This window comes from Hippichthys cyanospilos, chromosome 11, assembly GCF_059441005.1.
Source record: "Hippichthys cyanospilos isolate Australia breed blue-spotted pipefish chromosome 11, RoL_Hcya_1.0, whole genome shotgun sequence".
NCBI classification, from domain to species: Eukaryota; Metazoa; Chordata; class Actinopteri; order Syngnathiformes; family Syngnathidae; genus Hippichthys; species Hippichthys cyanospilos.
In genome coordinates this window covers 6,174,623-6,191,912 of record NC_142379.1, presented here as the reverse complement: position 1 = coordinate 6,191,912, position 17,290 = coordinate 6,174,623, and the positions used below count along the sequence as shown (strand labels likewise).

General features: G+C 44.4%; 1 protein-coding gene across 5 annotated transcripts; it reads right to left on the bottom strand.

Moving 5' to 3' along the window:
* Positions 1-2,147: 2,147 nt before the first annotated feature.
* On the bottom strand, positions 2,148-16,537 carry bicra (BRD4 interacting chromatin remodeling complex associated protein). Of its 5 annotated transcripts, none has more exons than XM_088428478.1 (14): positions 16,505-16,527; positions 14,585-14,630; positions 14,428-14,473; positions 13,625-13,690; positions 10,334-12,478; positions 9,111-9,263; positions 6,441-7,043; positions 5,893-6,157; positions 5,727-5,815; positions 5,310-5,444; positions 4,886-4,932; positions 4,618-4,766; positions 4,042-4,326; positions 2,148-3,877 (listed from the first exon to the last, which is right to left on the bottom strand). In XM_088428478.1, exons 2-14 carry the CDS (start codon positions 14,623-14,625, stop codon positions 2,406-2,408), a joined length of 5,496 nt encoding a protein of 1,831 aa, XP_088284604.1. In that variant the 5' UTR covers positions 14,626-14,630; positions 16,505-16,527; the 3' UTR covers positions 2,148-2,405. The 5 variants fall into 5 exon arrangements, with proteins under 5 accessions (XP_088284604.1, XP_088284605.1, XP_088284606.1 ...); XM_088428479.1 differs by lacking the exon at positions 16,505-16,527 and having other exon boundaries at positions 4,042-4,147; positions 4,232-4,326; positions 14,585-14,646; XM_088428480.1 differs by lacking the exon at positions 13,625-13,690 and having other exon boundaries at positions 16,505-16,537.
* Between the last annotated feature and the right edge of the window lie 753 nt (positions 16,538-17,290).

Here is a 17,290-nt window from a genome sequence, read left to right as displayed (position 1 = left end):
AAGCATTTGGGCGGGGCAGCCGTTTTATCTTTTTCATCAAATGATACACGAGGATTTCACATGACATCTTACTGTTTGTGATACAGTAGTGTAGCACCTAAAAAGGAGATAAAATAATGAAAATGTTTAAAAATTAAAGTTTGAGATGGAAAAAAAAATGTAAAAAAATTTGGTCTGATTCACATTTAAATTTAGAATTTTAGAATATATGGGTTAAACGTTCTTTTGTATGAGAATATTTAATCTATCATATTCAAAGGATCACCGTTTACTTCTTACGCATTTGACGGGTCAAACCATTACAACATTTAAATATTTGGTTCATGAGACATGAATAAAAAAAAGTTAATAAAAAAGGAAAAAATTGCTCCATCAATTCAAACTTCTTAATTTCATCTTATCAAAAACATTCTTAGAATAAATTGTGAAAAATATAATTGTTGCAAAACACAACATAAGACAATCAGAACTGAGCAGATAAAAACTGCTTGTTTTTAAAATATTTGGATGTTTGTCAAATAAGTAAGATAAGGTCCTTAAAACGTTGCATGCACAGGAAATAAAGTGTTTGACTTTATGAAGCCTTTCAACTGAAACATTGTTTTTTCCAACATTTAATGTGTGGAAATGAGGCCATGACTCATAGAAGAAGCAAGGTTTAATTTACAGTTTTACTAAATGTACATTTCTTTTTAAAAAGTATCCATATACACAATAAATACAATACAAAATTAATCTGTAATACTATACTTCAAATTCTCTTGCGGTCTTTTTTTTTGCACATTATTATTGTTCATTTGTTTCTTTTTTCCATCTCTGCCTCGTCAATTGCGTACGCTTGTGCTGTGTTTCAGTTGGGCTTGTCCATCGGGCTTACACTTAAAAAAAAAAATAGAACAAAACGAAAGAAACATGAAGGGAAAGAGGTGCAGGTTTCAAGGTGAGACTACACTGCCCCCTGCTGACTGAAATGAATCAAAACCTCATGAGCTTGGGGGGAAAGGAATTGAGTTTGCGTCTCAAAACATTTGGGGTAAAATTTCAGGATGAACCTAAATGCGCTTAAGGTGACCTTTAGTGAAATTTCAGTACTTTTTTTTTTAAACAACTTTCACCACTCCCAACAAGCAGTTGAACGAAAACGTTCATAACATTTATTATGAATTTTTAAGTGATGTATACGCTTGTCAAATTAAAGGTGGACAAATGTTTATCTAATGCAAGTACACCTAAAATGTTTAGTTTGTCGACAATGATTTTATATTAACTCATTATTTGAAGTTAAAAAAATACACGTTAAAATGAGTGAAAAAAAATCATGGCATTTGTGTTTTTCTGCCATTAGTGTTTCATGTTGGATGTTGGTGACAAGAACAGTAAGTTTTTCTTTTTCAAATGAACAAATTCATAACATGTAGCAGCTTGTGCTCATATATATATATATATATATATATATATATATATATATATATATATATATATATATATATATATATATATATATATATATATATATATATATATATATATATATATATATATATATATATATATATATATATATATATATATATATATATATATATATATATATGGTAATTTGTGTCACAATGACTCCTTGGAACAACTTTGTATGCCTTTGTTGTCACATTTTTACTTTTGTAGTCACAACAGGTGACAAGACTGGCCTAAACTTGGTTCTGCATACCGGAAAAAGGTGATGGGTTATTCACAGTCAAATAGCTCCTCTGCTGTAGCTTTAATGCTACTCTTTAAGCACGATGTGTATCGGCTGCAGCGTAGTGCATTTCTAGAGGTCAATTCATATATGTAAATATGTCTGCTGCATTGCCATCAAAATACCTCAAAAGGAGGTTTTGTATAAAGAGATGACTTAACCGGCCTTTAAGGGTCGTCGTGTGTGTGTGTGTGTGTGTGTGTGTGTGTGTATATATATATATATATATATATATATATATATATATATATATATATATATATATATATATATATATATATATATATATATATATATATATATATATATATATATATATATATATATATATATATATATATATATATATATATATATATATATATATATATATATATATATATATATATATATATATACACACACACACACACACACACACACATATTCGTGCTTTTAGCGTTCTCATGTAAAATATATGCCTGGCTTTGGAATGAATGTGGGGGAGTGGGAGGGGCCATGATAATGTGACAACACGAAGAGTAGCCCGGTCTGGACAAGACAACAAAAACATGAACGGAGAATTCCGTGAGCAAACTCGGCAGAGTCGTCAAGCCTCCCTCCCAATTCTCTCGGGGAACCCCCCGCCCCTGTCGGTCCATGCGGGGCCAGGGGGGCGAGGGGGCCGTTATCTGCTTTGAGTCTGTGGCACCAGGTTCCCATTGTGGCCGCGGCCGCCGACCTGAGGGTGCTGGGCCAGGGAGGACGAGGCAGACGAGGCGGAGGAAGACGACGGAGGCCCCGAGGGTCTGTGCGGGGGGGCCGAACGTGAATGCGTTCGGCCGCCGCCCCCCTTGTGGTGGTGGTGCCCCCGTAGCGTGGGCTCCTGCTGCAGGTTAAGGATGCTGTCGATGGCGCATTGCAAATGCTCGTTGAGGGAGTCGTCGGGGGGGCTGCCGCTGGAGAAGCTGGCGTTGTCCATGTCGGGCGAGTCCGACTTGCAGCGCTTGGCGGTGAGCGAGGGGAACTCGGGCGAGGGGGGGCCTGGTGCGTGCTGATCCATCCTAAAAGTGCCCGCTTGTCTCTGTTTGGTTTTCCCGCTTGTTCGCTTATATTTGGGGAAGTCGGCGTCCTGCTCCGCGCGATCCTCCCCGCTGCCCTTCACCCCCTTGACGGCGTGGTTGAACACGTCGTCCACGTGGTCCAAGCCCGAACCGGGGTCTCTGCCTCGTTTCTCCACCTTCACGCTAGCTATAACCGTCCTCTCGTGCGCGGGGGTAGGGTAGGGCGCCGAGTCGGCGTCCCCGCCGCCCCCCGGGATGCCCGGGCGGACCCGGGGACTTACGTTCTCCCGGTAAGTTTTTCGGAGGGGGAGGCGGCAGGTGGTCTGGGAGGGCGCGGGGGCAACAGAGGGCGGGTTGTGGTGCTCCAAGGTGCCGTTCATTTGCGTGGAGGCCGAGCTCTGAGAAGGGTTGGACTGAGTGGTCGTGGTGGCGACAGGCACGGGCGACTGGGTTCTGATGACACCGGCGGGCGCAGGAGTGGACGAGGGTTGGGATTTGGGGGTGTTTGGCTGAGAGGTGTGCACGGGGTCTAAGGCCGTGTTGTGGACCACCTTACCGAAGCCCGTTTGGTCCTGCTTGATTTTGAGCTTCAAGCCGATCCTCCGCCGAGCCTCGTAGGTTTTGATGGGCGGCTTGCTGGTCCTCTGCGGGAGCGCGTCATCGTCATCCTCGTCCATTTTAGAGTTGGAGGAAGAGGGAAAGAACGATGATGTGGCCGAGGTGCGCGATACGAAGGGACTCTGGCCGGTCGGTTCGGACCCCCCAAGAGGAGGTGGGCAGCTACTGGACCATGACACCGAAGCCCCGCCGCCACCCTGCTTTATGACCAGTTTTGTAGGGGGGAACGAAGGGGGAAACGGTGCGGTGGCAGGAGCAGGAACCGGCGCCGGAGACGGGCTGGGGGCGGGAGGGGGTTTCGGCGAGACGTGCGAAGTTATGGCCGGAGTGGGAGGTGCGGGTTCTGGAGGCGGAGTTGGTGTGGGGGCCGCAGCGGTAACAGGCGCGTCGGCGACACTGGCGGCAGGCTCAGTCGGAGGGGACTTCTGCTGGGACGAAGATAAACTCTCCAAAAGGCGAGCGTTGGCCACAAATTCCTCTGCAATTTACACACAATCAGTTTCTGTTAGCGTCAGTACAAGAAAGGTAAAGTAGTGTCTGAAACGTGACCATTGAAGAAGGAAATATCACCCGTATATATGTATTTCAATAATTCGGAACTATTAAGATTTTATGAGGTTTCGATGGGTGGGCACGGCTTACCTGGTCGTTCCTTGGCCAAAATCCTGTCCTGGCTTAATGCGAGCTTTTCCTCTTGGATGAACATACGGTCAATCATCACCATCTCCGCCGAGGGGCCGAGCCTTTGCTGCAATTCAATTGTCGGTTCAGTTTTCAGTCGTGTTTGCGTGTGGGAGAGAGGCATGGGGTTGATTCTGATTTGGGGACTCACTTTTGACTCGGAAAAGAGCAGGTAGCGATATTTATCTATCATGGCTTGCGTTCTCTTCAGCAGCTGGGAGGAGACGCTCTCAAATTCATCGTCCACTGTGCACAGCAAAATTATCATGGAGTTAACAATCACTTTTATCTGATAAATTATCATTTTGATTTATTTCTTGCACTGTCAAAACACTCTGGAAAGAAATTTGAAAAGAAATATATTGAGTGATAACTTATTTGCGCATAAGGAGTACAACAGAAAAAAGCCTAACTCAATGATGTCTATTTTCTTTGGTCTAGATTTACAGAAGAATCGAAAAGAAATGTTAACATGGAAGGCACCACTGTATATGTATTGCTGAACAAAAAGTTGCCTATCTGTCAAGGTCTTGTTACCTTTCTGATAATCTTGTGATGAGTTGGCAGTTCCCTGGTAGAGATGGTAAGGCAGCAGTCGGTGCAGCGTGTCCTCAAAGGAGTAGAAAGGAGCGCTGTAGTTGGGGTGAAGCACCAAGCCTTGATGCTTTCTCAGCTGCTCCAGCAACCTGCAGAGGGGTGGTGGTGGTGGGGGAATGTTACACCGCCCGCAAAAAAAAAAAAAAAAAAAAAAGCGCAGGGGAAGCAAGAGACAATGAATGTAACATTCATTTCAAAGGAGACAAACCTGGCTTCTTTGCTTGGCTCCGCACTGAAAGGCATCTTTGCAGTTGTCTGCAATGTGAGACGAAAAAGGATTGGCACATAAGCATAGACGCAGACACGTAACTATTTTGGAAAAAAAGGCTTTTTTAGTTGCTTGCACACAAATAGATGGGTCTCTAGAGTGTCAAGTGTGAAATTTAACAACCCATCTGCCTACTTCTGAAAATGTGTCTTGAGAGAGATTCTTCATTGCCATCCCACTGTTAAATTGGGCCCCACCAATATGCATTTGTTTTTTTTTTCAAGACAATATTCTGACAAAAAAATCTAATATTGGATATTGAGAACATCAACTTTAAAACTATTATTGTTGCATACCCTGCACCGGTACCGTAACTGTTGAGCCTGGCGAAAGCATGTCTATAAAAATACAGATCTTTCCTTACCTGAGGTTGTAGAGGTGCTGGGGGCTGTGGAGCAGGCATTTGAGTCACATTGGTGCCTAACACGTGGATCTGCATGCCACCTTTACCAAGAGTCATCCCTCCAACTGAGCTGATCACTCCAGGCTTTGGTTGAATCTGTGGAATAAAACAAACAAAACACTGCTAATTCATCAAATGGGATATGTTCGAGAACCATATATCGGGCAAAATTCATGATTTTGACCAGTGGTTCCCAAATGGGGCTATGAGTACCCCTTGGGTTATATGAAGGCACTTGGAGGTAACTGACAATTTCACAGGGTTTCTAAAGGTATAAGCAAATCCAATTTCATGCTTTGTACAACATACACACACACTTGAGTCAAGATTCTGTGTTGCTTTTTTTTTATATATATATATGTGAATACAATTTCCCACCTGTGCAGGCTGAGTAAGGCTCACGGGAGCGATCGCCTGATTCACCTTGGCTCCAGCTGGTCCCTGGACTACCTGTAAGTCACTTGAGGCTGCAAATAAGAAGCGGTAGACTTAGAAAGGTCAGAAAACTGCTGCCTCAAATGGCAAGGGTATAATGGAGGCTTACCTGTAGCAGGACTTGTAATGAGAACAGAGGTGGGCTGCAGCGCCGAGGACAGCTGAGCGGGTGTCGCAGCGCTAGCCGATGAGGTGATCATCGCTTTGTCGACAGGCGCGTCTTGCTGCATGCTAAACTGGCTGTTGGTGGGAGCGTGAGTTTGAGCCTGAGCCTGAGCCTGTGCTTGAACTTGAGTTTGAGCCTGGGCTAGTGCTTGGGCTTGAGCCTGGGCCTGAGTTGGCTGCTTGACCTGCAGCAGGATGCTTTGCTGGATCTGGAAGCGCATGCACAGGAACAGCAGAACAGTGAGACACAATGCAAAAGGTGCCATGAGGCTCAGACTCCAAAACTGTTTCAAAATTAAGATATATATATGAATAATAATAATACTGAACACGGATATGTATGTACCCGGTTCAATAAACGCTAATCTTGCCCGTCACTGCCTGTAATGAGCTTTTCTTGGAGTTTTTGAGAGGAATTCTAAACAGGGCACAATACGATTGGCTCCCTGTTCCCCAATCATGTTGACACAGGGGTCGAGACAATGTACATACCTGGTGAAGCTTCTCCAGCAGCTGCTTCTGCTGCAGCGAGGGCTGGCTGATGGCTGACAGCGTCTGGATTTTCGAACCCAGCAACGCCAGGTGCTGCTGCTGATCCGCCGTCAGGCTGTGGACGGGAACTTGGGCTTTTAACACGGAGGGGGTTAGCGCGGCGGTCGGAGGGGCGGCGAACGGATGTGCAAGAGGAGGCTTGGGCGACTGTGACATGGGTGGCTGCTCCTGCTGTTGGTAGGGCGCCGGCTGGGAGGCGGGCCGCGGCTGAGGCAGAAGCTGAACTTGGATCTGGGTGGCTTGCGGCTGGGCCACTTGGGGCTGCGAGGGGGACTCGGCGGCTTGGTTGTGGACTATGAAGAGAGGTGGCGGGTGGGACGAGGGCGTGCAGGAGCGGGAGGGCGTTTGCGACGGCGGCTGAGGCTGCGATGGAGGCCGTGACTGCTGGTGATGCGGCGACTGGATGTGTTGGCTCAAAGTCAACGGCGACTGCGAGGGCTGGGGGCTGCCGGTCAAAGGAGGCGCTGTGGCATGACTGGTCAAGGCCGGTGAGGGTGACATACCCTGGATCTTCAAGGGCTGCTGGTGTCCACTGGAGGGTACCTGCGAAGGAGGAATATAAAAAGTTAACAATAATTCAGATCACTTAAAGTAGGAACTTCGATGCAAGCTGGAGCTGTCGCTGAACAGAAACGCTGTGGAAAGGAAGTAATTAAAGTGTTGAAATGTAAAGCGAGAGACTTGGATAGAATTGTTGGAATCCATCAAGAAATGAAAAAAGAGGTGGTAAATAGGTAAAATACCTCTATGATCACATAGGAATTTGGATTGGAATAATGAAAAAAACGTGGCAAGTTTGGGATTGGGACAAATAATTCCCAGATGTCCCGAATGGACTGAAAAACTCTTATCCATTGAGAAATGTGGTGGAACATTTAGAAAAACATAAAAGGGGAGAGAAAAATAATAAATACTAAGAACTTAGGTGTGAAAAAAAATACAAGACTGAAAAAAAATGTACTGATTTAAATGTTTATTAATTAAATGCAACTAATAATTTGGGAATTTTGTCCTCCACAAAGAGAATGTAGTAAACAAGAGAACATTTTAGAGTATTGAGAAAAACATATGCTGATATATTTTGAAGCAGGTATTGATTGAACAGATTGAATTTTCAAAAAGAGCATTACCTTTGTAAACTAGCTCATTCATTTAAATAGGTTTTATTTCAAGGAAAACACGGAAGTATGGGAAAAGTAAACATTAGGCCAAATTAGTTTCAAAAGTGGTCCTGTATTTTGTGAATAATCAGGAACTAGAAATTGTGATTGGTATGTGTCTATGGTATGTGTCAATATGTCTGTATTTAGCTCCCTAATCTTGCATATGGCCAGAACACATTCAATACATACATTATTGAAAGAAAAAAAACAAAAAAAAAACAAGCAGGACAATTTTTAAAAGCTGGAAAAGTCCGATGATTGCGTCTCTGGGGGGATTACTGTCCAAGAAAAGATCGTTTGAAGAAAAAAACAAAAACAAAAATGATGAAAATCTTGAGTGATCAGAATTCTGGATTGATCTGACTACTTCAGAAATGGGAAACGTTGGTTAACTTAAAAATACGATTGAGGGGAGTAGCGCACTTGCCTTGGTCTAGTGCAGCATTGTCAGAACTTCTAGACGGACTGATTAGTCGATGACAGAAACAGTGAGCGAGTTGGGTGAATTTGATTATTGTTAGTAAAGAAATAAGAAATGCCATGCTTAGCATGCTTTGACAACGTCAATGTGCTGTATTAACGATAAAGAAAACCGTGTGGGGGGGGGGGGGGGGTAGCTGGGAAAGCAATATCATACTCAGGAGCTGGGTAGCAAGAACCCAACACCACAATCCATCACTGTCGTCATTGTTGCAGCGGTTGACTCATGGTCACGTGCAAACTGGGACAAATGGGAGTCAAAGCTCCCTCTAGTGGACAAATGGCATATTAACGTCATTTTGTGGGACACTTGACAGTACAGTATTTACCGTTTCATAAGAAATAAAGGATACAGTTGGCATCCCACTATTATGAGTTCCAGATTCAAAGTCTTGTTTTTGTGGTGTTGTGTTTTTTTTTTGGTCAAATTACAACTGAATTTTGTTCTTTATTTTTGGGTGTCATCCCACATTCACCCAATAGATGGCATCACATAATTGTGTTGACCACTGCTCATTTCAGACGTTAAAATAGGAAAAGTTTCAATCTCACCCTTGTTTTTGCAGATTAAGAAATGTCTGCATCCTCTATCATCCTGCATTTTACTCCTACAGCTCTCTCTTTGTATATTAACGACTGATAAAATGGTTAGCCCAAGTTCACAGTAGAGAAAAGTGTCCCATTTGACCACTTCAAAAAGCCATTTGATTGCCAATCGTACAGAAATTTCTAAGAGATTAATAATTACCACGTCTCATGCTTTCACACACAACAAAGCGGTTTTAGTAACACACACAAGCTGAAAGCATGTTAGCACTTTGCGCACTACAGTACAGCGACATGGAAGCAAGACTACAAATAGCACGGTTGCTTGGGGGTGGGTGGGGGGGACAAAAACAAGATAACGACGAGGGTCTGTGGCGGCAGCAGCACGTGGGTGGGGGCTTAACGTAAAGGGCATGTCTACCTGCTTCACCACTGGGGGGTTCTGACCCACCAACGAGTCACTTAATTGGCTGTCACGGACAGTGGGGGCCGGAGCTGTGACACCAACGCCGCTGACGATTACGGACGCAGGGACCCCCACAAAGGGAGTCGACTCGCCCTCTCTGTTCTCCGGCTAATAGTTAACCGTTCCCGGGGCAAGGGAGGAGAGAAGGAATGACAGGGGGTTGGGTGAGAAGCAGAATGGTAAGCCAGAGAGGTCAGACCAAGGCTGTGTTCGGAATCATTTACTTATTATCATTTACTATTTCCCGACTCCCTAATCATAATTTAGGGCATTATTACATTATTGATATTATTACATTATTAGTACTGGATCAACATCAGCTGATGATGATTTACAAAAAATATTACATGAAAAAATAAGCTTTACGTTACAGTGATGCCTTGAATTACAAGATTCATTTGTTCTGTGATGACGCTCTCAATACGAAAACATCCCAATCTCAAATCATCTTTTCTCACTGGAAATACCTATAACCTGTTCCAACAAACTCACCACAGCAGTAAAAAAGGAAAAATATGCAACAATATTGTACTTTAAAAAACTACAGCTGCAACGTTGAAGCGACAATTAACTAATTATTGATTGATTGATAGTTTTTGATACTTGAGCAATCGTTGAGACCTAGTTGATTTAATATTGTCCAAATTCTCTGAAATTAAGCCTCTTACCAGTAAATATCCCGTTTCTGTGAAAGCATTTATTTTTGCTTGAATTAACACTTTTGCTTTTTTTAACATTACAGAGAAAACCAGTGAATCATAATACACTTATGTTTAAGAATTTTCTATGCACTCACTTAGAGACAATGTGCTGTTTTTTTAAAAAATTAAATACACCGAATATTTAAATTTTTTTGAAATATTAAAAGAATCATTCATCCCTAGTAAAAAACAAACAAAAAAAACAAATAAAGTAATAACAGTCGCCCCTAGCACACTTGCGGTTGGTTCAGCACCTGCAGATTCACACTTATTCCCCCCCAAAAAAACAATACATTTTTTGATATGTTCATCCTCAAAAGGATTGCCTATGCTCACAACACATTCAAATACCACTACAAAATACCAAAGTCAATACACAGGGTGCCGCACAAGGTATCGATTCCCAACACAGCCAGCTCTGCGACATAATGTTAATGAATGCTTTTGGACGAGGCAAGCAGAGAAGAATACACTGACCTGCTGCAGGAACATCTGCAGGGACTCCTGACTGAGGATCATGCTGGAGCCCTGGTTGGTGAACAGAAGTCTTCCTGGGCTGTGCTGAGCCTGGTGAGAGACAAGCCCCACCGCAGTCACTGGCGAAGATGACGACATGGACGGAGCGGAGGACGATACAGTGGCGATGGAGGCAGGAGCTTGCTGCATGGCAAGGATAGAGGCCTGCTGGGCGGCCTGGTCGGTGGAACTCCCCAGAACAGTGACGCACTCGCCGGGCTGCCCTTGAGTTATGGTGGCGGCTATCGTGGCTGCTCCGGTGCTGCTGCTGCTGCTGCTACTACTACTACTAGCTGTAGTACTACTACTACTACAACTACTACTACTGCTGCTGCTGCTGCTGCTGGGGACACCTCCTGGCTGGGCTTGGAGCGCTGTCTGAAGACTGACCGCCGGGCTTAAACCCTCCACCTGCCCCAGCATGGTCAGGGAGTTCTGGATGGGCATGCCCTGGATGACCGTCGGTCCGTGTCCCGCAACAGTGTGGGTCTGTGCCTGGCTCTGCGTCTGGGCCAATGAGACGGGCATCTGGAATAGTGTGGGCGTGGCCATTTGGCCAGGCTGAAGCTGAATGGGCGCCGATAGAATGTGGGCTGCCCCGGGATGTCCCTGGGAAGTCAACACTTGACCCAAGTTGATGTTCTGGTTTGCGGTTAAAATCTGGTTGGCAATGAGCTGCCCGCCAGGGCCCTGGCTGGTGATGATGTGGCCCCCAGGGTGTTGGGTCAGAATCTGTCCGCCTGCTTGCAGCTGTGGCAAAAGGAACTGGTGGTTCTGACCTTGGAGAACCGTCTGAGAGGGAATCACGATGCTGCCGGATTGGTTGAGCAAGTGCACGCTCAGCGGCTTGCCGGGCGCGTGCGCCGCCTGTGGCTTGAACAATGTTTGCTGGAACTGCGAGCCTTGTGTGGTGGCTTGAGTGCTGAGTACCACGTTTGAGCCGGGTTTTCCAGTCAGAAAAGTTACATTCTGAGCTGCAGAGACAGGAATTTGTTGCAACCCCAATGCCTTGGGGGTGTCGTTCTGCAGGTTTTGGGGCGTGGGTTGCTGCTGCTGCTGTTGTTGCTGCTGCTGCTGCTGCGGCTTGAAAAGTTTTGTTTGAAGGGCTGCCGACTGAGGAGGTTTGGGTTGAATCGGTGTTGGTGTGCGCTGAATAATCACGTTGTGCATGATTTGGCCTTGAGTCTGAGACTGAGGTGTCATTCCAGAACTCAGGGGCGTAGATCCAAAGCCCAAAAGTCCAGCAGGTGCGGCCATGGTGCCGCTACTGGTGCTGTTCGTACTGCTAACAACAGCGGCCGGTCCGTTTAAAGCTGGAGATCCCAAAGTGGTTTTGTTGCTTTGGATGAGAAGTCCACCCGCTGGTGCCCCAAGCCCCGTTTGAGTTGTGGCCCCCGAAACCTCCGAACCAGACTGCAGCTGGTAACCACCCATTGCTTTCGCCAGAATGGGCTGCCCAGACTGATTGATCGTCATGACTGTGGGCTGACCCACAACCTGAATCTGTCCAATCCCCAAATGTCCAGACTGGCTCCCGTTCGGGAGCGTTTGAAGACTTGAAATTGGTTGTAGCGTCACATTCCCGAGGCCGACGGGCTGCATGAACGGCTGAACACTGATGGCCTTGTTCATAACCTGCGATTGGAGCTGAAGACCTTGCTGAGCCAGAACAGAGCCCAGCATATCAGCAGTGGCGTTCGGGGGAGTTGCGGTGGCGCTTTGGGCCGACCCAGGAAAGATGGCCGCCGTCGCCCCCCCGACGCTGATGCCTACACCGACGGCCGTGCCACCGGCTCCAGAAAGGCTGGCGTCAGGCAGCGTCTGAACCACCTGCGGAAGGCCGGGAATACCAAAGGATTCCAGGTCCAGCTCGGCGTTGGCTTCTTGTAAACTCTGCTCGGTAATGTTGGCCTCGGCCAAGCTCTGCTGCAGGATGTCGCAGGGCTCGTGGTTGGTCCCGATGCCGTTGCTCCCGCCTTCCCCATCGGGGGATCCGCCCAGGATGTCGTCATCCTCCAAGAAGTCCAGGTCAACGCTGACTCTGGGCAGGCCTGCCGCCTCATTGGCCGAGAGCTGAACTGCAGGCTGCACCTCTGGAACATGGCCCTTGAATCGAGAAGCAAGCAAGAAGATATGATATACATTTGTGGCTAGATTCATGATGTTTTCATTTGGAGCAAAGTCAGAATATAATCAAGAATTGAGCGGATTTTCATTATTTTGGTTTGAATGAGCTAAGACCAGGCAATCTTGAATAAGATTGGAGCTAATGTTTGACAATAAAAGGTAATTTCACTAAAACGGGGCCAATTGATGCACACGTTTTTTGTACCGACAATATATTTGCCATTAAATTGTGAATATAGCTGATTTCCATGTAAAATACGAAGACAGTGCATTTCTAATGAGCCTTATGTTAGACCACTCACTATGCATTATTAGAAACAGGGAGAAACAATTATGGTATTTAAATTTCCCTTCATTTAACTTATGCTCTTTATCAGTCAAAAATTTGGAAACACACTTGATTCATATTTTTTTCTTTATTTTACATTTCCTGAATTCTAGACAAATTCATGAATCATTCACTTTGTGAAGAAATAGATTCTTCGAAATAGGCACCCTTTTGCCCAAATAACAGCTCTGCACTTTTTTCTCTGTCAGTGTTATGATGTGGATAATGCTTTATGACCTGGAGTGACTTTCAGCTCACAGTTGTGCATTCTCAGCAGTTAATACTTTGAATTTCTTAACTTCTTACTATGTTAAAGACAAGAGGACTTGTAAAATAATGGTGTAAGTCTGGACAAAACTGTTCGCAAGAATATTTAGATGTTTGATCCTGAGACTACCATTAATTTTCAAAATGGAAAGGTTATCTAGTCAAATTTAAATTCACAGGTGCCTACTAGCACTTAATCTACTGCCTTGTATCATATTGTATTTTTTCTGCCTTTTTGTTGTTTACCTACCTTTTACTTTGCCCCCGATGACAGGTGTTAAGAAGAAGAACACATACTAGGAACATCAAATTTATGTCTTTTATCCAGTGTTTATGTGATTTCCATATCCCAAACAATTTCTATGTATATCCTTAGATGTGAATGCCCACAAACAAGCAAATTAAAGCTTGTAGGTTTGTTAGTGGAAGGGACAGGCAGAGCACTCGGTGCAGGGGGTGAGGATTTAAACATGCATGCAACATATACAGATAGGAAACAAGGTGGTAGGGGATTGGGGGATTTTACTCACCCCGGCGGTGGAGAAGAACGAGCTGGTGGGGTCACCCGAACCATCCAAAAGGTCGTCAGTGTCCAACTACAGACACACCAACCCAGGATAGGACAGACAGAACCCCCAAGGCCCCGCAAAACCAGCAGGCAAAAGCCACCAGGACAGGGAAGCAGAACATCAGAAGAGGTGGTGTTGGGGAGGAGGGGAAGGTCACACAACATAGAAAAGAGAACCAAGATTGTAAGGAACCAGCCAAAGGATTAGGGAAAGAGAAGCATGACAACAGGGCTTTGCAGACTTGGAAAGCGTTAGTTTTTCATATTTGTGAGTAAAAGGGAAAGGACAGGCGGAACCCATAAACACATTCAGAAAGCAAACACAGCCAAAACAGCGGGGGGGAAAAGAGTAAGCAAAAAAGGGATGTGACTGGAAGGTGCGTCAACCAATAGCCTGCTAGTAACAGTAGCCGTGAAATTTGGCTTTATTGTTTAACACTTAAAACGATGAGGGTCGGTCAAGGCTAAGATAGGGCCTATCAGATATTTACGTTTGATCGATATCTAGTGACCTCAATTCATTGTGGTGGTTACATTTCAGACTCACCCACAAAGTGAAATCCCGCAAAATAAGGAGATTTTATGAAAACCCTCCAACGCAAAATTCCAAGCATAAAATGACACAGTAATGAATTTGATCATCCAAATTATGAAAATACATAATACAACCCTTCCTGCCTCAAGACCATCTACCAGCAATTTATCAACATGATCATCGTCATCATTGTCAGATAATAAACCTCCGCCACTTGTTGCCATACTCACATGGGTCTCAGATCCATGAAGAAAGTCATTGAGAGCTTCTGGGTCACTGCGGGTGAAAACAAGGACGACATTCACTACAGTCCATGATGAGCCAAAAAAAAAAAAACCCTCCAAAATAAAGTTACATGTAATTATTATTTACAAACTGACAACTTACCAAATCACATCGAGAAGGCACCTGCCGTCTTCATCATCCATGACAACTGTTAAGGATGACATGAAATGGCTTCAGTCATCACACACACACAAAACGCAATAACTGTTCCATGACTTGCTATTTAAGAACTCATATATGAACCAAACCAAACAAAAAAAAAAGATAGTAATAGTAACTAGCAGAGCCGTGTCACCCAAAAAAGTCAGAAAATGTGTAATGTTAAGAGAAAAACCATAAGCAAACACAGGTACATTATACAGTGAAGATAAAATGAGTAAACATTGTTTCCTTTTATTTTTAAGATACAAAAAAATGGCACCAAGAAAATGTTTTAAAAAACCTTGACTTCCACAAATCTGAGGTATAACCTGGAACATCCAACGGGGGAAAACTGTTTTCATAAAAATGCAGAACTGCAAAGTAATATCCCATTGCAGCATCGTTACAGCACAACTCGAGAACAGTTTCCAACCGTTACAATATTTGGCATTAATTAGTTGACAACCGCCCTTTGAAAACAGAGGGGTAATTTCCAAAATTCATGACCACATCTTAATTTTCTGTGCTTATGCCAATATTTAATGTAAGTATTGAAGTGCATACACATTTTGCAGAACTGTTACTCTCATCATGTTGGACTTACATCATTGTTTTGGTAACCTGAGATCCTCGGTGCTCCAAGATTTCTTAGCACACAACAAGACTTTTTCCAGTGCTTTTATATCTAATTTGCTTGTTTTTTTCCTGCTTATGTATTGAATGCTTCTCAAAGATTTGTTTTAGGGTTTTTTTTTTCCAAAAGCATCTAAGTGGGCATCAATCATGTGTAAATTTTGGCTCTCGGTCGGCCACTACAGCCCCAATCCCCAGGGAATAATGGGTGTCAACTGCTCAGTAAATACACAAGATTTTGTGGCCCAACTTCTGATCAGGTTAGAGTTTGGTTATCAGTTTTTAAAACTGCTCGATTCAAAATCCCGATCTCTCAGAGTCAGCGCTAAACATGTAGATTCGTCATACTTTTGAAAAGTGAATAGCACAGCATCCTGCAAGTCGCGGTAAAAAAGACAACAAACTGAAAACGCGCGGTTTCCGCACATCCCGAACTGCTTTTGCTTGCGGTCTCTCGCAATCTTGCCCCAGGATGACTCCGGCATTCCCACACACATACAAATAACAAAACCACACGGTTCTCCGACAACCCCTCTCACTTGCTTCCTCTACAAAGCCAGCGGATACGAGCCATTTAGCGGCGCCACTGCGCAGGATATGAATGGGAGACGCTGCGAGCTACATGCTAACGAGTCTAGCCCCAACATCTACGCCTGCGTAATAGCACTTATTTAGTCACGCTCCGCTAACGATAACAACACCAACCCCCGCACAAGGTGGTCGCGTGCCGAATAAAACTATCAGCCTCCAGCTGTGACGCCCTCAATTTGTCAAAACGCCTGGGCTCCGTTTTGGTTAGCCTTAGCTAGTTAGCCTGCTAGCCGATGCTAGGCTACCAACAATATTCGGACGTGTATCGTTAGCTCGAGAGCCTATGACATTCAAAACAAACCGCCAGCGGAGGCGGTTTAAACGCCAGGGTTTGCACGTCCACACTCGGCCCGACACCCTGCTCGTAGCTGGGACGTGGAAGACGTCAAAACGCGTGTATATACAACATATGTCTCCAAGCGAGTAAAAAAAATAATAATATGAGTTAATGTTGGAATACTCTTGGATGGAGGGGGGTATGCTTGGGAATTCGCTGGGAAAAAGGAGACCCCCGTTTTTGGCGGGCCGTGCGGCAGTTTGGCGAGTCGACGCCGCCAGCCGTGCACAAAGCGGCGGTTCACGCTGTGCGTGAATAAATGCAGCTTTGTTTCAGTTATTGCGATTAATAGAGAAATTGCTACATTGTAACAAACTCACCCGAGACGATAGAGGTGCAGGCAGCGCGGGGTCTCCAGGACAGCCTCGCACGGGCTGCTGCACAGGACCCAACTACGGGTAAGAAACTTAGGCGACCTCCGCTCTGCCTGATGCAAAATCGACTCACGGTACAATCGTAATTTCCCACTAGATATTTTTTATTAATCTACAATACTGCCATAATTTTTGTATTTTTACCCAGTCATCGTTTTTTAAAATTTATTTTGTAAAGCGTATTCTCCGAAGAACATACGAGGAAAAAGACAGAACGTCAATGAGGCAGCGCGGTGGACTAGTGCAGTGTTTCACAACATTTCTGGAGCCAAAGCACATATTTTACATAAGAAAAAAAAAATCACTGCAAACCACTGAACACAAATGTCAAAAAAGTACTTTCTCCTGAAATATCACGCATCGAATCTCAATTTCTTACAATTTGCATGGTCACTGTCACTGTGAAATCTGTGCCTGTTTAATTGAACATAACATTTCAGAGACATAGAAAGATGAACAAATATATGGTGAATTATCTGTGGTAAATAAATGCTCATTTTCTGACCAATTTACTGAAACTTTAGAATTTTCCATAACACTTCATGTATCTTCAACATCACATTAGTGGTTGGAAATCACTGCAAACATGGTTAGCACATCTGGGTTACTTCTGGAGTTCTGGTTTAAACCTCAATTCTGGTCCTCCTGTGTGGAAATTGCATGCTTTGTCTGTGCTTTTGTTGCTTTTTTAAAGGTAAATGACTGGTCTCAAACTTAAAGCCTGGGGACCCG

Excerpts from the sequence above, each read along its gene's own strand:
- bicra (XM_088428477.1), bottom strand. The coding sequence starts at position 14,646 with ATGTCATCCTTAACAGTTGTCATGGATGATGAAGACGGCAGGTGCCTT. Across the intron at positions 14,474-14,584 it reads TGCCTTCTCGATGTGATTTG|TGACCCAGAAGCTCTCAATG; the intron begins GTAAGTTGTCAG and ends TTTCACCCGCAG. Across the intron at positions 3,878-4,041 it reads TTTGGCCAAGGAACGACCAG|AGGAATTTGTGGCCAACGCT; the intron begins GTAAGCCGTGCC and ends TGTAAATTGCAG.